Below are 21,853 nucleotides of genomic sequence, written 5' to 3'. Positions count from 1 at the left end.
ACTCCCAATCAATTCAAAGAGTTTTACCTGTTTAGCTACCCACATAAAACCAGGGAAAACGAGCAGTTTATAGGCTGTAGTGGGATAAATGGAAAGATATGTTGGCAGCTCGTTGTGCCCAGGATACAATTTCATATATTAAAAAAAATACTTGGCTTTCAGTTTCAGTTTTCCCAAATATTAAATAAATCGAATTCCCACAGATAATTCAGACAAAATTAACCATTATTTCATTTTCCTTGTTCTTTCCGTCCCTTTTTTCTTTTCTTTCTCTCTCCTCGTTTTTCCCTCCCACTCTCTCCCCCTCTTTCTCTCTATATATCGCACTCTCATTTCCCTACCACTCTCTCTCTCTCTCGTCTCTCCCCCCCCCCCCCCCCCCCCCCCTCTCTCTCTCTCTCCCTCGATCTCTATCCTCCCTCATGATTTTTCTCTCCTGCACTTTGAAACACTGTATCAAATGCCATATAAATGATATGTATTATCATTATCATTAGATAGAGACAAGGATACATTATAACAATGAAAACACGACAACCTTGTAATTGTTTTCTTTGAATTTCTTTGTACTATCAATACAACATAAAATTGTATGCAGTCTAACATCACATTATGGCCATTGTAGATACACTGTTGTCCTGTTAGTAATGTCACTAGTAAACAGTCAATTGTTCAAAATCACCATGCACTGGGCGAAATGAAATTTGCCAAATATGGCATGAATATAGCAAAGTGGAATATACTCGTACATGCACACAACATGAAAATCAAAGTACTTTATGATATAAATACACAGGAACCTATTCAACAAATCACTATTTATCTCTACGTAAAGACATAAAGAAACCCCCTTTATTCCTGGCTATTTTCAATCGCTTTTCTGATACACAAGAACATTTTAGAAAAGGGATGTGGATTTATACTGTGGATCAAACATTATCTGATCAATAATGGATATTACTCACTGTTTCAATATTTTGAATATTTCATACCAAAAGAGTTCATGTGCATTAGTGGAGTATATGCCTGATGTGTCTTCATGGAAAGTGTTTTTGATTTCTAATGCCAAAAAAAAATTGAAACAAATAAAAAACAAACAAATGCATACAGCTAGAAATAGAATTTGACTGACTGACATACCGTGCAGTGAGAAATACAATTCACATGTACAGTACAACTACTATATGTATAAATATATATATATATATATATTTAAATCAAATCCAAGTAACATTTATCGAATCTCCAGTTCTACCTAAACCTAAAAGAAGGAATGTTGAAACACGAACTAAAAGAAGGCAACAACAAAATCAGTAGATAAGCTATTGCTTCCTTAACGCTTGTATGAAGTATGTCTAGAGAAAAATTTAATAATTTCACTGCACTCGGTGGATAAATGCAACATTTTTTCTTTCCTTTTTCTTTGTAGTTCTTGTTATATTTTCACATCAATAAAACTGACACTATACAAAACATAAGCCATCCAACAAAAAAAGAGATTTGTTAAGAAATTGAATTTTCATCATTTGATTTCATTAGAATTATTCAATGCTTAAGATATAATTTTAACATACGGTAGTATTGCTCAACAGATTTCAAGACAGCCTTTTTAGAAGAGTTCATTTCAGAGAACTGAATGCCGATATGAAAGAAGGAAATGCAAATACCATGTCATGGCTAAATATTTGTAGTCCCAAATCTTGATAATTTTTTGCCTCATGAACCAACACACAGGGGTTTATATATCAACATGGACAGTAAAGTCACCATATGTGCACCATCTCCACTCCTTGGGAAGTATTCTATGCCCGTAAATGTACACAGGCAAGGAGGGCACTGGTAATTTCATCTACAAATATCCCATATCTACCACCGGAGTGGTAACATATATGTAGCTTATTGTCTTTGCCAAAGGAGATTGTTTAATGGTTGGGAATGAGACCAGTATACATGTATTTGTAGTTCAGTGACACACACACTTTATATTCACATCAAGAATGGATTCTGCAGAATGAATGAATGCTAAATATATTCAAATATAATTGCTAGCTTTATTTCCCACTTCTACCTGGCTTTGCACCTTACCAACAAGTGAGGTGTTCCACGGCTCATAGACTTTAGTTAGTGTCATTTCATTATAAATCAAGGACATTGCTAAATTACTCTTGAAAACATCTAATTTTTGACAGAAAGTAAGATGACAACAAAAATACAACATGAATTTTTTTCCCCAACAAGAAATTATCCCTGAAAGATAATATGAACTGCCCTGCCTGTCAATGTAGAAATTTAAAAAAGATACAAAAGAAAAAGTTCTCTTACAATAAACAGAACAACAATTTTTGTGCTCGAAACTTCACAATATGCATTAAAAATATTTAATAAACAGATATTTATGCAAAATTCATAATTCTATTTAAACATCACAGTAAGGACATACAAAAGGTAAGTTTGGAAAACTCAATCATCCACAAATATAAAAGTAAAACAAAAGATTCACATTAAGTTATTAATTGATTGCCATCCATATTCTAACATCCCTCATAATTAAACCTTAACTAACAAGTCTTCATTTGATATTGATATTATTTTGATTTCAATAGTCTCTCAGTTATGTGGTTTCATGATTTAAAATAACGAGCTTCATAAAAAATACATTCACAAGGTTGTTTTAATAATTTCTTACATTAACACCCATAATCATGAAGGTATTCTTGTGACAACTCTGGTGATATATTTCAAAGTTCAAATATTAAGAGGCCGATTCCTGACAGAGCATGTTCTTATTGGATAAAAAATTTGAAATGCCATGCACGAAATATAATGCATAATATGGCTAGATATTCAAAGCATCGTCATGAGTTTGGGCAATGTGAACAGCTGATGTAGTTCAATTGAGCATGTGTAGTGCAAAACAGTAGATACCAATAACTTATCGACAATACAAACAGAAGTATAAAGTAATACAAAAAGCAACAGGTTAATAAAGTACCACGTTGCCTCTACTGTTAAAAAATGAATAAAAACTGAAAAAAATAACAAACAAGACGCTGATTTCAGTTTGGCCAAATATACAAAGAAATACAAGTAGTAAAAGACAAATACACTCCATTAACTTGCTGAATAACAGATTCACAATGTTACCATACACCATCCCTTATCATCTAGACAATTAAAAAAAACATCCTCCACATAATCTAAATTTCTTAAAATCTAAATCTTATACTTTGTACATTGCAGTTCATATAAATTCATTTACAATAGACATGCTATGTACACACAAAAAGAAATCAAGGCATATGGTTAACTTTGTTTACAAGATATATGTACAAATGTAGATGCAACTGAATTAATAAACAAAATAAAAGAAAACTCTACATTCTATAGACATTTTGTTTAAAAATCTAAAATTTCACATGACATACACACTAACATAATCTGTAGGGATGATTATTTTTAATGTAAATTTTTGGCAATGGTTAATATAACCAATCAATATGTGTAGCGTGGCTTTAGATGGCTGATCTCTAGTTCTCTGCATTAATTTTCAGTTGATATTTAACATAAGCTGAACCTTTGTCAAAACAGCTTTCCCCTTCTTCACTTGTCAAATACCAAATTAATTTCCCATATCATTGGTGCCTCACATAAACAAAAGAACCGCCTTCAAAACCTTCTCGGGAATGTCTACTAGTACCTCTAGTGACGTACTTATTACAGCTGTGCCTACGAGACTATCTATTAGATTTAGAATAATTACCATTCATGGACAAATCAAATTTATACCAACTGTTGCTTGTAGGATAACCACAGCAACACTCATTCAAGAATACTTTTATTCATTTACTTTTGCTGTCCAGCAGCAAATTTTGAACTGTTATATCTGGCAAAGAGTAATGTCTTTCAAGTATTACAAACATTTCTACTGTCATTACATAATTTCAACCCTAAAAAACAATTACACACCTGTCAAGTGTCTATCTACATTTCCCAACATGATTAAATAATGCCTGTAAAAGCCTATGTCTTTTTACACCTAACAGGAGAGGTCAATACAAAAAATCTGAAAAATTGTATAAATCATCAATTAAAAAGACAAACAAAAAAATTAAAATAAAATTAAAAAACCTCCTCTGAAAATAAAAAAGTACACTTCTACGGGTGAAAACCTAGAGCTATAACTTTAAAAAAAAAATATATAAGAGAGAAAGAATATAAATATTGGCAAGAAAATACAAAAGTGGCATGCAGTTGTATTTGCACACTTTAAACACTCATCTCTTGAAAGTAGTTTTGTATATCATTTACACAAATATACCGTAGTAAGACAATCTCGCTTACATGTATTTCATTAACCTATTTACATGTATAATTTGTATATTATACTGTATGTATATGATCTGTCTTCATAATACAATTTTGTTATGAAGATTAAAACAATGAATACAGCAACAAAAACTTAAAAACAAAACCACAACATTAATTCTTGTTCTTCTTGTTCCAAAGCACCTTGTATCGCGTAATTAATTCAGGGGGGATTTGGGAATAGTACATATATCAAACTTAACATAAATACTGGCGTAGTATATACAGGGAATGCACAATCTGTAAATAATATCAACGCAGGTAAGCAATTATAACTTAAATGACAATTCCTAATTGGGGATACCTTTCTGTTGCTAAGAAAATATTTCCACCAAGAGGAATTTTCAAATCAACTGGATAAGAGAGCACTCTTTTTCTATGTAAGAGCAATGGGAGACATTATGCTTGAAATACTGAAATGAAAGGCAATATAAAAATGGACTGGTCAAAACTTATTTTAAAGATCAGGTGAAATCCAAATATTAGTTCATTCCTGCTTCTGTGCAGGGCTGCATGCAACTTGTATTTTGTTATTAAAACATCTCTATATATTTAATAGATTAAAAATTAAAAAAATTAACAGTTTTTTTTCTCAAACCTGCTAAGCTCCACCCTAAAGCATGCTCCAGATCTCATTCACCTTATCATACCACTGTCTCTTGTTAGATCACTAATGATCGACAGATGATGTCATAAGGGGAATGAGATCTGGAGTATTTGTTTAGAGTGGAGCTAAGCAGGTCTAAGAAAATTATTTTCAAAATTATTTCAAATCTATGAAATATATTTAGATGTTTGAATAACAAACAAAAAAGACTTGTATGCAGGCATCCCTGCACATCAAAAGGAATCAATTTATATTTGGATTTCACCTGACCTTTAAGCTATTTCAAACATCTATCTGAAAGATGAGCCCTACTGCTATATTAATCTCACTTGGCCTCCCCTCTCCTTGATCGGAGCACCCGTCCACCAACCACGGTGGACTTCTGGGTGGCTGTTTGGTTGGAGCTTAGAGTGCTATCCAACCTCTTGACTGCTTTCAGTTTCATGGCACCTTTACCGATGGCCTTGGCCCCTCTCCTGAGAGGACTGGTGGTCATCGGTTGAGTGTCTTCATCATCATCTTTCCACTCATAAACGTCAATGCCTTCGTCCAACTTCTCGGGACTACCAAGGGACGGCTTGCTGATCGGAGTCCACTTGCTCCCGCTCTTGCTCTCAAACTTGACAGGACTGGACAATACCGGTTTGGTTTCCAGCGGTCTTATTGCCTCTGTCCAATTGCCCGTTGTGTTGCCTACGGTGTAGTCCGCCAAGGTCTTTGCAGGGGCTGGTTTTGATTTGGTATCTACAAACCAGTTGATAACTGGTAGGTTGCTGGCTTTACTGTTGTCCATGTTTTTGACTAGGCTCATGGGTGATTTGGGAGACTCTTGTGAGCTAGTGCTGTAGGAAGGCTTAGGTGGGCTTAGAATGTTGTCCTTCTTTAATGGACTCGTGTGCTGGATGACTGACCCACCATAGCCCTCATTGCTATTACTCCTACCATAGCTTACTCTATCCTGTCCTGCATCATGGCTAGCTTCAACAGGCTTCACATTGTGAAACCAGCTCTTGTTCGTATTGTCAAAATCCTGCTTTTCCACCGTGCTTCCAAAAGCAGCTGTAGACGAATAATCAGCTGCTGCTGCTGCTCCACGCGGGGAGTTCCTTTTGTGTTCTCTGTTATTTGTATGCGCAGTTTCCCTGGCTGACATTGCTGGGCTGTACGAGGGCGCTGTTCCAAACGTGCTGTGCATCAGGTCTCTCCTTGATTCTTCTGCATCGGAAGACAACGATGACGATGACACAGAACCACTGAGACTGTCATTACCGTAGCTTGATTCAGTTTTACTACCATTGCCATTGAACTCATTCTCCATGGTTAGCTTCTTCCTGGGAGGGGATAGCTCTTGGTCTTTCGGAGAACGTTTCCTACTTGGGGTAGAAGGTGCTGATTTAGGCTTGGCTACATCCATGACCGCTCGGATTCCTTCATCGGTTGGTGGCCACACCCGGTTACCCTCGTCGTTCTGAAGGAAGATCATCATGGTTCCGTGTACTGCACGCGAACTAACGCTAGACCTACAACAAAATTACAGAACATTCTTACTGATATATACATAGATAGTTATACTTGCATATGACACAGCCACTTTAATTTGAATATTATCAGAATGCACTGCGTATTTTAGGCTTTTTTTTGCAACACTCGAGACACATTTTATTTATCCGAGATGCTCAGATTGGTTATTGAATCATATATCTGTTTGTATCAACAACAATCAGTAAAATTGAGCTTCATGGCAGAGAACTTAAGCAAATAACACTATTCAACTAAGCAACAAACAAGTACAATTTACTAGAAGATTCTGAGGCATCTAAGAATTCAGAATGAAAGCTCACTAAGGCCATTCACAATCAGTAGATTCCAACTGCTCCTAGGCACAAACAAAATAATCAAATGCACCTTTAATATTCCCATGGTCACAGTCCTTGTATAGCAGGAAAAACGAGTACATAAGCTTACAATCCATCAATGCTTTAACAAGTGGAGGCTCAAGGGAATTTGCATTGTTCAGAGATAATAGAATAGCCCACTTGGGCACTACAACAGCCTCCTATTTCTCTTCATCGGACCATATTTTATTACTTACAAAGTGTCAAGAAACCCTTGAAGAAATCATTCTCCTTCCCTTTTTCTTTTTAAACGGTCTCTGTCCACTAGCAGAAATGGGAGATAATCATGGCTAGGTTAAACACAGGCACCACGTAATAAGTAAGGTTGTTACTTACTCTGGAACCGCGTGTTGGTTGCCAATCCTGTACTCGTGCTCATAGGCTGGGATGACTTCTTGTCTCCTCTTGAATCTGAGGAAAGATTTTAAAAATGAAAAAAATCAAGGTAACTTTTTGAATAAATGAAATATTTGAAATGGATGGTGACAATAAAATCAGGAACAGAGATAGGGATATAGTGAGAGTGTGTGTGTGTGCGTGATAGAGAGAGAGAGAGTGTGGAAGAGAGAGAGAGAGAGAGAGAGAGAGAGAGAGAGAGAAAAGAATGAGAGGAAGAGAGAGACAACAATATAATATACTCATACAAATTATGGGAAGAACTAATGGTAATGGAATAAAAAGAAAAGTGAATAGAATGATGAATAGTATGACTAGAATTAGTGAAAGAGATAGAGTCAGTGGTTACCGCGAATGAAAAAAAGGACATGGTTTAAAAGGTAAAATAGGAAATTGATCTGGACATATCATATCTAAAAGAGATGAGCAGAAAGGGGAATGAAAAGCAAAGAAGAAAGGAAATAAGATTATAGGCACATACAAGGATTCTCACTTGTGCATTAACACACTTGTCACTACAATCTTTAAATGTATATACAGTCAAACCTGTCTATAGTGACTGCCCAAGGAAAACACTAAAAGTGGTCTTTGTAGACAGGTTCCTTTAGTACATGTTTCAATGAGAGACCACTTTCAAGGGAAACAAAAAATGTGGTCTTTGTAGACAGGTGGTCACTAAAGCAGGTTTGACTGTATATATATATAAATTACAAGTACTATGCAGTTGTAAACTTTTATGAGGCAAAATAAATTACCTGCTGGCTTCCAACATCTTGAGAGCATTGGTTATTGGGTCCCTCCAGTCAGGGGTGAAAACAATGAAAGACAGCGGGTCTGTGGTTCTCTCCAACAGTTTCTGCATACGGACAAATACACAATGTTAGTCAATGACGTTTATGAAGAAGAACCGTATATTGCCAACAGAAAATTGAGGGCATTCTGATTCTGTCTTACAGTTCGCTGTCCAGAAAATGTAAACCAATGTAATTTCTTAAAGAACATAACTGAATTGAAGCACTATATAATCTGATGAACGTATTAAAAAGTTGTTTCAAATCCATTATTCATTCACAGAAAGTAAAAGAATGGGTTTGTTCTTGCGTGAATCAATGCTCAATGTACATCAATGACTGTGAAGTTTGGAAGTTTGTACCAATATCAGACATGTTATACCAAATTTTCCAAGGACCTGGCTTGTACTGACACGAGTTTTTCATTGATATAAGACAGAGAAAGGAAAATTAAAAGCATTACATATCGTATTGCTCTCACCTCAAAGTGAATGACGGTCGCTTCCATGAGTTCCTCTCCAAATGGCGGGTTTGCTTCAAATGATCCACTGAAGGGAAAGAAGTCCAAGATTGGCCTGCAAAAACAACGATCAACATAGAAATGAAAACATCTACATTCTTTCCCATATTCCTGTGTGATTTTCTTTGCAATAGCAATCAGGAGTATAACATTCAATAAATTTCACAACTTAATCCCAACATATGTCATAAAATCCTATGTATCTTTTATGAAAGCGGTTTATCAATTACTGTTACTTAGCAATCCATGATCCTTCAAACAGGATTAGCACATCTGTGCCCTGTTTCATAAAACTTGATATCAATAACAAGTTACAAGCTACTGTTATATGCTACCGAAATCACATCATCTGATTGGCTGAGAGCAAATTTGTCATAGCAATTTAGCAGTTGTTATAGATAACAAGTTTTATGAAACAGGCCCCTGAGCTTGTTATGATGGCCCACTTCATGCTTGAATACACGGCAATAGTTATTCAATGTAGCCAACACCATGATATCATAACTCTACATACAATGTGAACAGTGCTGTTGGTTCCACGATACATCAAACTTAATATATTCCTTTTATTTATTCATACACAATATGCAATGCATACAGCACTTTCACCAATATTTTCAGTCTACCACCATTAGTTAGTCATCACAATGTTGTCAGGCTTTTGATATCTTCCTTCCTTCCTAGACAGATTATATTTTACTACTCACTAACTTTATTGGAATTATCCTGTAAATATGTGTCAGTGCTGTTAGGTGTCACACAAAAAAAACCCAAATGAGGCTTAATTTCTCAAAGAGGAACAATGCAAACCAGGGGGTGTTTCACAAAGATTCTAAGTCGAACTTAACTCTGAAGTTGGACTTGAAAATTACGGAGAGCCATTTGTAGCCTTAGAATGAAATATATTCAAAAGCAAAAATTCCAGTATTTTAGACTTTTCATAAATTCCAAATCAAGAACATGATAATGGAAAATATGAATGTTAAAATAAATTTTACAAAATATTTTCAAAGGTGCTAACAGCTTTCCATAATGTTTAAGTCCAACTTAGAGATGAGTTCAACTTAGGATCTTTGTGAAACACCCCCGTTCTCTGATGATTAGTCTGACTTACCCTCTTGATCCAAAGTAGCTGTCTGTATCAACGAAAGCTGAACAGTATTGCTTGAAGTAACAGTTGAGAGGTGAGGCGAAGCACTCAAAGGTGACCCCGAAGTGTTCGTTGAGAGCTTTGAAGACTCCTGTAGGAAGGGCTCCTTGAAGGTTGTGACCCTCGTTCTCTCCTAAACCAAACAGGGTCTTCAAGAGGTCGAGGGGGACAAAAGTGACGGGAGTTAGTATTGGAAAGAGCAATGGAAATCGTAAATGAGAGGCTGAATGACTATCTTATATTACTGGAGTAATGAGCAGGGAGGCATAGAGAGACCCTTGTTCTCTCCTAAACCAAACAGGGTCTTCAGGAGTTCGAGGGGAACAAAAGTGATGGAATTAGTATTGGAAAGAGCAATAGAAAGGAGAGACTATCTAATATTACTGGAGTAATGAGCAGGGAGGCATAGCATATAGAGGTAACTATAAAACAATTTTTGAGAGCTATGAAGACATGTAACAGAACGCAGACCCTTGGAAATCATATTTGACCCAGTCAACAATCCGCTTAGAGAGTGACTGACAATGTGCAAAAGGCAAATATACAATATGATGATATGCATGAAATATTTTGCGCTGACCAAAAAAAATCAGCATATCTTACGCTGTATCTTGTATCCTACTTCAGGCCAACCTATATACATTTTTATCTTCAGTTTATTATAATGTATACCTGATATCTCCTTAATAAGCACCACGCTCTTGGCAAGAAATTGTGTCTCGTGGGGTCATCACGGCAGTTGAACTGGTACAAGGCATCCTGAAAAGTGATATTAAAAATATGGAATGATGATGAATTAGAAATCATATCAACACTGAAGATTACCCTGTTTAAAAAGATTTCATGAAAAATCTCACTCAAGGAATCCTATTATCATGAAGTACAAAGTACCATGCGTGCAGATTTAATTACAGTATGTATGTTTTGCAAATTTTATTTTGTGGCTATCACAACAGATGGTACAAAAAGAGAGGAAACTATGCAGATGGACGGAAACATGAGCGTTCAAGTTTACGTTTCGTGGCTTGGATGAAGAAGAATAGGCAGAGGAGAGCATTTACCAGTTTCATCATATGTTGTGTATTGATCTTCATCATCTCTCCCTTGTATCTCAGACAGGTGACAGAGCCTTCCTCATGCACATCTACGGTCGGCAACCGTGGGCTCTGCACCGCCATCTGGATATTGTAGCAACGGATCTTCCTTTCTGATGGTGGTCTCGTAAATGGTGGCGGCTCTAGCATATCAAATATGGTTAAAGTTTTATGTTATGGACAGTTCAGGGAGAGAAAGCAGGCTACACAGCACATTTCATAATTCTCCAAACATTCTATGAATATTTATTAGCAATACAATGAACCCAAAACATTTGAAATCAATCTCTCGTAACTTTCTGCAGCACTTAATTTTATATGAACCTCATTATACATGTGTTTTTCACAATATAAATCATCCAGCACAATTGATAAACCTCAATAAGATCCTTGAACATTAAATAAAACAATAGTCAAGTGTTTATCCCCTATATCTTTGATATCTTGTAGAAATGGGGCTGCAAAGCCTGCACTTTTGCAACATGAAACTTTCATGAATTGCTAATGATGGCCATTTTCGTAAATAGAAACGGCAAATAGCAAATGCTTTATGTTGTGATTCAATACAAATATGTTTTGTGTATCTTGAAATTTAATCACTCACTCATTCACTTTTCTGGATTCACAGTACATGAAGTCTGTGATCAATGGGAGCAAAAACTCATACTATGCAGCTTCATCGCATTGCAATATAAAATCAAGCCATTCATGACCTATTTTGCTGACCTTCTATATGATGTTCCTTTAAGATTTCCCAGTGTTTCTTCTGTAGCTTGGCGCAGGTATCACAGGACAGGGTGTATACTTTAGTACAGATGTTCTCAATGGAACTTCTCGCTACTTCACACAGATGAGGACCACACTGATCCTTCAAGTAAGTCAGCCGTTTCTGGATGATGGAAACAAAAACACATATACAAATGTTAAAACGGGGTGTCATTAACAGAACAAATACAGAGCACAAACAAAACAAATTAATCATTTGATAAATTGATAAATCAGGTGAGTAATGTGCGTAATTGAATGATCCAGTTGGACGCAATATCTTGTAAGTAATATCAAGGATATTGAAATGCACTACAGAAAAAAATTGTTTTGAGTCCATTTAAAATGAATCTAAGGAAGACTTGCGCTACTGCAAATTAACTTTCTTATCCAATTCAACTACTACTATCAATATTAGTACTACAATTACTACAGGTATATCTAATCTGTTATATAACTACTACTATTACTACTTCTACTACTGTGAATTCTTCTCTATAATACTGCTCCTTTTACTTCTTATAATTCTTCTTACAGTATTTTGGTTGCTTTAACTAGTTAACATTTTCTGCTATTGTTCTCCCTCCTTAAAAGAACAGAAGTAATTCAACTTTTACCATGCCACAATGCTTTACTCCTCAACAATTTAGACACTGATTAATAATTATGTACCATGCACTCATCAATGGTGCAGTTTGGCTGCTTTCGCGTCCACTGGAAGATATCCTCGGCATTCCACTTCACCAACTTTCTGCTTTCTGATGAAGCAGGCCTGGTGAGGTAAGGAAATAAAGCTTTCATGTTTGGTTTGGTTTGTAAATACAAACAGGTATTACATTAAACATTTCATTACAAATTCACAGATATCTGGTAATTCAATGAAATTCGAAGAGAAACTGGCTTAACGTAATTTTAATCATGCAACTTGATTAATAATTTAGCCCAGCCCAAGATAAGATCAAAACCAAGAAGAAAAAAGAAAAAATGCTGAAATTTACATTTTCTAAAAAAGAACAAACAAACATACTTAATGAGATCATGTGTACTAGTGGCTGACAATAATCAGCACGCCTAGCTTGGTTTCCATATCTTCATTATTTACGCAGTACTATGCTTTTCGTATGTTTTCAACTACAATCAAATGCCACATTTAATTTGGCTGAAGTCTTGAACATTTATCGCAAGTTCTCTTTGATACTGTGAGAATTTATTTTCCTTTGTTACAAAAACTCAAGGTTGGCTTACTTGTTCCATTTACATTAAAAAACTAGACTACATCATGGCACATCTCATTTAAAGAACACATCATAGCAGTTAAATGAGAAAATAATTCCTCATCCTACATTGTGAGGGCGAAACTTGGAAAGGTACATAAATACAATTTTCTGGAATGTGGAATCTTCTGAACAAAATACACAGCATAAACAAAATCTATGAGCTTTTAAAAAGGTCGAAATCACTGTATAACTGATAAAGACCTAAAATATTTTCCAGTAATGGCAATGCATACTAGGCCTGAGTCATGTCGGGATTTTCATAAACCGGGTCCTGACGGCGTTGCACCGATCGGGTCCCGGTGTCCCGAAATCTGCTCGCAGGATTTGTCACTTGCCTCTATAAAAAGCGCACATCATCAGTATGTCCCTTAAAAGTGACCTTTTTTATCAATCAAATAAATCAACACATGCATACCTCGGCTCAGATCGGTATATATTCTTCCATTTGACATTATTTTCATCCATGATTGGCAATGTTTAGTGCCATTATCGTGCCTCTAAAAGTAAAAAAAACTGGGGCAGAATTAGAAAGACAACATTCGAGCCGCCATTTTGATTTATGCAGGTTGAATAAAACTGGTCAAAAAATATGAATGTTAGAATAATAAAACGGCTTTCTAAAAAATTATTCTGTACAATATACCGATCATATAATATTTTGAAGACAAAATAAATATTTAACTCTTTTAAACATCGCATGCTTTTTTTTAAAAGCTGAAAATTACTTGGCAATCACATGAAGTTTCGATACGGATAGCTGTTGCAAGGCAAGTTCAGACTAGTCTCGGAAAAATGCGCAGTGTTCCTCGTAATTAGCTGTAATGCGTGCCAGAACGAACCCAAACAAAGACGTGATCGTAACGAGAAAAAAATCATTATTTTAAAAACTACGAGAGCACAATTGGAAAGACAACTACTGCTCAAAATTACCATAATCAGTTACATAACTTGGACAAAGAATTCAATAATCGCCCAAGAAATGCCACAGAAATTGTGATAATCAAGGAGTAACTGGGTACACTTTTATCGCAAGTGGTCTGCTGCAAATACTCAAATCCTTTGTTATACTGCTTTTTACCGTAGAGGGCCTTATTTGGTTTCTAGCCTCGTGTTTAATTTAAACACGTGTTATTCGGATATCGCAGCAGCTAGGCCCTTCCGATAATGATTGTACCTATAGTAACTCCTTAAATATCACTATTTATGTGGCTTTTCTTGGATGACTATTGTATTCTTCCTCCAAGTTGTATCTGCTTACGATAATTTTGAGTAGTTGTCTTTCCAATTGTGCTCTCGTAGTTTGTAATGATTTTTTTTTCTTGTTACGATCACGTCTTTGTTTGGGTTCGTTCTGGCACGCATTACGGCTAACGAGGTGCACTGCGCATTTTTTCGAGACTAGTCTGAACTTGCCTTGCAACAGCTATCCGTATCGAAACTTCTTGTGATTACCAAGTAATTTTCAGCTTTTAAAAGAAGCATGCGGTGTTCATGATCAAAGAAAATATATCTATTTTGTCTTGTATAAATTATTCGATCGGTATGTTGTAAAGAAGTACTTTTTAGAAAGCCGTTTTATTATTCAAACATTAATGTTTCTTTCAACCTGATTTATTAATCCTGCCGAGGGACCCGGCCAGTACAGCTGCTAGGCAAAAACAACCCCATGGGGCGAACTGCTTTGCAACCCATATTTATATCAGCAGTTCGGATTGATTCAGGATGAGCTAGAATATGATTGGTAACAATTAAATACTTAAGTTTTAAGGTGGATTGATTTTAGTGGTGTGCAAAACTGCAATTTCTTACATTTTTCATTATTTTTTTCGGAGCGTCGGTTCTCATAAAACGAAACCGGGAACCGACGGCAACGGTCGGGTCCCGGTGTGATCGACCGTACCGACTCAAGCCTAATGCATACGTACCAAAAAGTTTACATTTGAGATCTATGGTTGATAACCTTTAATAATTATAGGCAGAGGCACCATACCTGGACTCTATCATTTTCTTTGCAGCCTCAGCATACTTCACTAGAAGTTTCCTGGCATGAGAGTGAAGATTCGGCCTGTACAATCTATCATAAAACATACACAAAAATATAAAAATAAATACACCTTTATGTTTATGGTGAATTCATATTTAGGCATAGACCCATGATTTTCTAAGAACAAATCAATGTACAGCCAGTAATCTTATAGATGGAAATTATTTTTTCAAAGATTAATAGATTAGATAACATCATCTGAACAGCAGCAAACAAATTTGATAAGCCAATTTGGGGCTCTCCTTGAAAGGATTGCTGGTGTTACCAGCTGTCAACAATTATCTGTTGATACCTGAACTGGCTATCGTTTGCAACTGCACTATACCAAGTTAAAAATAATAATCTACATAAAGAACTGATTCTGAAAACACATTCAGTTGTAGAGGTTGAGCAGTTTGAGCAGTTTAAGTACTTGACCTCAGATCAAAGTCAAGCCCTGGAGTGAACTACACCTACTGTCCTTTTACAAAATACTACTTTACATTTCCCATTCTTCAGCCAGGTGTTGACTAGGTAACAGAAGGAAGGAATTCCTTGAACTATGAGCACCAAAATCAGAAGCCCAGCTTGAGCCAGGGTAATATGGGAGCACCTTGACTGGAGTACCTAGCCTGGAGGATATGAGCGCTATAGAAATGCACAAGACTAATATCTTCATCATCAGTGACAGTTGAAATATATAATGACTGGGCCGACATACTTGATAGGAATGTCACTCATGATTTCTCTCATCATAGAGGATGAGACAGGGTCTGGACACTGGCTTGGTAGCATAGGATCCTTGCCTTTATCCACAACCATCCTCTCCAGTAACCAGCGGTTGAAGGACTCACTGGGTGCGTGGATACCTGGAAACAGAAACAGGAGACATTAAAGGCATCGTTTAACAATGTTAAATCTGAGGTGCATGGCCCTACGTGTTATCAGTGTCTGTGATATGGTGTAATATTGAAGCCCTAAAGAAATTGCGCTTCAAAATGATCAAAAATGATGCCCCCAAAAAAATCTTTGAGTGACCAGTTTTACCATACATGTTTCCCCAAATAGACTGTAGTGTTATGTAAACCATTAGGAAAACGCAAAATTTGATTTGGATCTACAATCATAAATATCTTGATAATCAGACAAGCGATCGGCTTGTAAAAGTCATGGGGTTCCTGTAACTGACCGAAAGCTTTTTAACTATTATTGCAGCATGAGCTAAATCTAGGATTTTGGTTTAGAATCTGAGACAACGTTACCCAAACCCTTTAACAAATTGACAATGAGAAAGGATAAACAAGCAATACAGTAGCAAGTAGACAGTCCAATGACTGAGACTCATTAGAAATGAAATTATACCAAGTCGAATACAAGAATGGGTAGATAATTATATCATTAACAAGCTGCTGAATATGAAATTAGGGTTTTTAGGCCAAAGAGCAGCATGGAAATAGATAAAGTGAAGTGGTACATGAATTCAAGATTTTCTTCACACACAATCATAATTTGATAATAATCATTCACCCCCTCATTATCAACCTGTCAAACTTGAGGATGTATTTAAAATTTCACTGCATAAAATGGCTATGAGACTCAATATAAAGATCTACCAAAATACATTTACAATAAAGAGAAATACAATTTAAAAAAAAAATTAGAATGGTAATGTCTACCTTCTCTTGCCATGCAGAGTTCATGGTACTGTTGTCTCAGCTTACTGACTAGCACACTCCTCATCAGTTCAATGTCGTTGTGTGGCGGAGGCAGGGTACATGGGAACCTCTCATGCATCGTAGCATTCGATTCCAGAGTAAAGTCCCAAAATAAGCTGCAAACAGAATAAATATTCAAAGGTTCATGATACATTTTTTGTATAAGACAGGCCTTCAATTACCACAAGATCACACAAGATTTCAAAAAGCTTGAATTAACTTTAGCTATGCTCTCATCATATCTTTTTAATTTGATTCAGGCTTAGTGCATCCTTGACTGACCACAAGGGCATTCAAAGCCTGATGTAGTTGTGGCCTTACAGACACCCATCCCTGCCCCTTGCAAAAATCTTTGGGATTGCAGATTATCTTCAAATGTATACATACGAATGATCTTACCATGCATATGATCCAACATCTCACAACCTGGTTTCAACGTTTGATCATTAAGAAGCATTCAGAATGTAAAGTGCAAAGTCAAGTAGAAAATGACATGGACAAAAAATACACTTCACTGACTAACCTACTTAAATGCATGGTACAACAGATATAAACAGGAAGAAGTTTATATCTAATTATGTATTTCTTTTAATCTAGGAAAAAAGTTTTTCAAGAAATAAACATATATATCTTCCAGAAAATGTCAAGAAGCACCTCTTCATCACCCTTAAGATAATACAGTCAAACTTGCTTTAGCGACCACCTGTATATATATATATATATATATACAACCTGTCTATAGAGACCATATTTTTTTCCCTTGGAAAAATGGTTTCTCTTTGAATCCTGTACTAGAGGGACCTGTATATAAAGACCATCTGTCTCCCTTGAGAGTGGTCTTTATATTCAAGTTTCACTGTATTATATTGATCGTTCACATACCCTTTCAGCATATCCTTCCTCATGGTCGGACTGAGAGGGTGACCATCCACAGAGGACTTCCTCCTGACAGGGGCTAGTCCTGGGGAGCCAGCAGGTAAAGGGGTAGGAGGTTGTTGAGCCTTGCCTTCTGTGATCTGAATCCCCAGGGGATCATGCTGTATGGATAAGGACATGAAATTCAATTTGACATGAAATGAAAAGTGCATTGCACTGTAATACCCTGTGTGTTGAGAAGAGAACACAGATCTTAGTGCAAAGAATGTGTTTTATGCTTGAGAAGTGTATTTGTTTGAATGCGACTGTGACAAAGAAAGGGGGAAGAATGTGAATTGGATCATGGACTGTTGCTTGAATTTAACCAGTGAATTTTAATCAAGCCTGTGATTTGTTAGTACTGTCTTAATACTGAGAATTAGTGACATTGCAGATACAGAATATATACACATGGATGGAGCTATTACTATAATTTTCTAGATAAATAAAGTTATAGACTTGCAGACTAGGCAAGTGAAACTTTACAACTCTATACAAGATCTGGAAAGGGAAAATGACCTAGGACCCTCATGGTTACAAATCACAGTTTAAAGCCCCACTGTACTACTGGTAGCTACTTGCTCCCTCTACATATAAAACAATGCCTAAGTTGTGCCCGTTGTGATCCTCTTTTTCTTATGTTAAATGAAAGCTGAGTTGATGAGATAACCACCTGTCGGTGACCTCGCTGGGTGGTCTAATCCTTCCTGGCCAAACTAGTATAGACAGGCTTTAATGCAAATGAGAAGAGAGGTAAGACAGAGTGGCTATCCTCTCATTGTTGAAGAAACTCACCCTATTAGGTCCAGCTGGGCTTCCAATGGGAGGCATCTCCCACATGGACTGGTTGTTGAACTTGTTGAAGAAGTACCAGCGCTGTTCGCGTTTACTCCAGAACCTTCTCCATCCCTTCTGAAGCAGCTCCATAGGGAGATCATGGGAAGGGTCAGGGCTCTGAGGCATCTGAGATGGTGGGGATGTTGCACCTGCAGAGGAAAAGAAGTAAGAAATAAAATTACATCAGGAAATGTGTTCGGAGGCGATTTATGAATTACAATGGAATGCACGAATAGATCCATGATATACATTATATTTCTATTTCATAGGGAATGTGATGTTAAGATCGTAGTATTGGTGTAAATAAAAAAGGGGGCATCTTAATGTTCCTTTTACTGTCCTACTCAGGCCTCTCGCCAAGAAATTAAAAACGCGTGGCGCGACCCGAGGGAAAATTTGGCCCCCCCCCAAAAAAAAAAAAGTATTTTTTTTTTTTTTTTTTTTTTTTTTTTTGTAAATTTAAATTTATTTTTTACAAGTATTACAAGTAATTTGATGAATTTTTAATACCATACCTGCCCACCCTTACGAATAATTCAGAATATTCTGTTTTGGGGGATTTCTAGGACCAGAAAATCCGGAATTTTCTGATTTTTCAACAAAAAAAAAAAAAATGATTTTTTTTTTTTTTTTTTTTTTTTTCCAAGAACGCGTGGCGCTAGGTCGGGCCGATCAGGAACGCGTGGCGCGCACGCCACGCGTTATCTGTGTACGCGAGGGCCATGGTCCTACTGATAAAATGAAAAATGCATACAGAATGGGACTTCTCATAGACATGAAAGGTATAGGCAAAAGTAGAAGGAAAACACTTACCAGAGATGTTAGACTGCTGTGGATCCTGCTGCTGATGAGGCCCGGTGGGCTGATCCTGCCCCTGATGTACCGGAAACTGCTGAAATGGGCTCTGTTGCTCGCCATTGCCATTGCCCTTGCCTGGAGCAACCGCTGGACTCTGGGGCACAGGAGTCTTGGGTTGTGAAGAGGATAGGTGAGAGGAAAAATGGTGTCCAATGGACTGCTGCCTCACGCCGACAGGTGGCAGGCTGTGCTTGCTAGATTCTTGCTTGGACATGTCCATGATGCTGATCTGCAAGAAGCGGGCACATAAATGATGTTGAACATTAATATTTGACACATGCCAATCTTCAATGCCCCATGACTCTGAATATCCCATTCACAGAATTACAACATAACTACAATTGAATTAGCAATAACACAGGCACAATGTCTGCAATTAAAAAAATCAGGCAGATAAGGAAATTTCTTGATAAGAAAACTACTGAGAAACTGATTCACGCATTTGTTTCTTCAAGGATCGATTCCTGCAATTCTCTCCTTTTTGGCTTACCCGAGTAAGAAAACTGCAAATAGTGCATAACAGTGCTGCAAGACTTATAGCACATGCAAAAGGGAGGGATCCCTTCACTGGTTACCCATAGTAGATAGAATTATTTATACAGTTATGCCGCAAAGTAATCACTCACAAATCCCCTTGTTACCTCTTTGATATCATTATTTCATACATGTATGTACCTAGCTAGCTAGTAGATCTACGTTCCTCAAGTAAAAAATTATTTACCGTCCCGACCACTTGTACCCAAACATACAGAGATCATGCCTTTTTTGTGCCTTGTAGAATGGGCTTCCTGACCAACTTCGGGAAGTCATGAGCATGGAGTGTTTCGTGAGGGCCTTGAAATTGTATTTGTTTCAAAGGACTTCATGAGGCTGTTCTGCTTGTTGTTTTCCCTGTGTTTGTTAGGAGCTTGTTCCACATGGTAGATGCATTCCTTGCAACATTGGCTTTTTTCACACATACGTCATTATTGCTTTGATTATGTTATTATCATCTGGTTGAATTGCTGTTATGTAGATATATTAATTATGTATTCTCTATTCTCATACGATGTATATCGATGTATTATCGTTTAAAAAAAGTAAAGCGCGTAGAGAATTCTAAGAATTGTTGTGCGCTAGATCTATATACATGTAAGCACTTTCCGTTATTATTATACACAAACAGAAACAACCTTGTATTTGTATAATCAGTTGAAGGTGGTAAAACTTGTAGGTCAATAAAGAAAAAACAGATTATTACTAAACATTCAAATTGGAAAATTTATATTGCCAACCTTGGCAGCTTTTGATTTCTTTCGGAAATTTTTTAATTTTTTAAACAGTATCAAAATAAGCCTGTAACTGTAAGGCTACATTTATGAGGCTTGTTGGAACATACATGCAAACATTGCAAGAATTAGCTATAGCAGACTCTAGTTGAAAAGGGTGCAACAGAGGTGAATCAGCGGTGGTTTCTTCAGTTTCTCTACATGATTTTGAGCATTTTTGCGAACATCTTTTTTTTTGCGCTCTGCACATGTAGGACTAGACCTAGGGTTACTGATCAGCACATTGGCAATGCGAAAAACAGATTCGGCGTAGATCTAATACCCCGTTCACTTTTACAAGTTGTCCGTCTTCCTGAGGATTTATCATTCATAACGTGAAAGTCTCTGTGTTGCGTAAGTGAGACATGTATCATCATTGCGCAATCCGTTTTTCGCATCGCCACTTCGCGGATCGATAAAGAAGATCGTCCGCAAAAATGTGGACCCTCATTTTTTAGGACGTGACTTGTCCGCGTTTACTTTATTATGCAGAGGATCCTTATTTTTGGACCAGCGCCCCTATTGCTAATGCTTGTATGAGGTCCATACCATTTATAATGAGTCCCCATGCATTATTTAATGTACTATAATGTAGGAGTGAGTGGAAGAGAGGATAAGTTTTTTTTCTTCAGAATTCAACATGTTTTTTTATGTTTGGATCTAACTAACTAACTGAAACTAGTTTGTAATCCTTGAAGTCTAAGTTTGAACGTTTACATATATTCAGTGACTCAGTCTCAAATATCAAGGATCAGTATTAATCTCACATGAAAGTTAATTATCGAATTCTGACATGTCGGAGCTGGTACCTGGTCGACCAAGGCCCGCCAAAGCTGCTTCAAGAGGCCGAGGCAGACGCTGACGCGCAGCCGTAGGCGTGTCGGTCCGTGGCAGACTCGAGCAAAACAAAAAACATTGACCTGGGCATTTTGAAAACACAGATAAACCAGCAACAAATGACTCAGACATATCCAAACATGTAACAAACTATGCTTAGGAAGTTCAAAATGATGAAATTACCTAAAAAGTGATGAAATACAGGATCAGTCATTGAAAAATCGAAGATTTTATTGAAAACCGATTTGATCTATGACGCTCAGTGTAACAGCCATTTTGGCAAGCTTACGCTATGCATGATGGGAAATCCTGAAATGGCATTGTCAACCTCGTTTCCAGATCCAGTGTAGGTGTGCATGACGTGAAATAATTTGCAGTAAAAACAGACGCTGTACATAATAGTCCTACTGTTTAATGCTCAGAAGTTTTGACGAGGAAAGTCCGGGCGGGGGGGGGGGGGGGGGGGGGGGGGAGGGGGAGGATACTGGCGTATTTGAAGTG

The 21,853-nt window shown here is 36.9% G+C and overlaps 1 protein-coding gene across 1 annotated transcript; it reads right to left on the bottom strand.

The window, feature by feature from the left end:
• Nucleotides 1-5,006: 5,006 nt before the first annotated feature.
• Nucleotides 5,007-21,647, bottom strand: LOC581054 (mRNA (2'-O-methyladenosine-N(6)-)-methyltransferase). The gene is made up of 16 exons (XM_781077.5): nt 21,536-21,647; nt 19,164-19,437; nt 18,309-18,499; nt 17,481-17,635; nt 16,560-16,714; nt 15,605-15,752; nt 14,851-14,934; nt 12,256-12,355; nt 11,545-11,707; nt 10,786-10,961; nt 10,397-10,483; nt 9,689-9,873; nt 8,536-8,629; nt 8,019-8,119; nt 7,204-7,278; nt 5,007-6,492 (listed from the first exon to the last, which is right to left on the bottom strand). Exons 2-16 carry the CDS (start codon nt 19,426-19,428, stop codon nt 5,298-5,300), a joined length of 3,174 nt encoding a protein of 1,057 aa, XP_786170.4. The 5' UTR covers nt 19,429-19,437; nt 21,536-21,647; the 3' UTR covers nt 5,007-5,297.
• Nucleotides 21,648-21,853: the final 206 nt, after the last annotated feature.

Source organism: Strongylocentrotus purpuratus, unplaced genomic scaffold (genome assembly GCF_000002235.5).
Source record: "Strongylocentrotus purpuratus isolate Spur 01 unplaced genomic scaffold, Spur_5.0 spur5_scaffold_8, whole genome shotgun sequence".
NCBI lineage: Eukaryota > Metazoa > Echinodermata > Echinoidea > Camarodonta > Strongylocentrotidae > Strongylocentrotus > Strongylocentrotus purpuratus.
This window is presented reverse-complemented; position numbering and strand designations above follow the sequence as displayed.

Bases quoted from the DNA above. Each gene is read 5' to 3' on its own strand.
- LOC581054 (XM_781077.5), bottom strand. From the start codon at position 19,428: ATGGACATGTCCAAGCAAGAATCTAGCAAGCACAGCCTGCCACCTGTC. The intron at 18,500-19,163 runs GTAAGTGTTTTC...TTTCCTCTGCAG, and splicing joins ACAGCAGTCTAACATCTCTG to GTGCAACATCCCCACCATCT. The intron at 16,715-17,480 runs GTATGTGAACGA...TTCTGTTTGCAG, and splicing joins AGGAAGGATATGCTGAAAGG to CTTATTTTGGGACTTTACTC.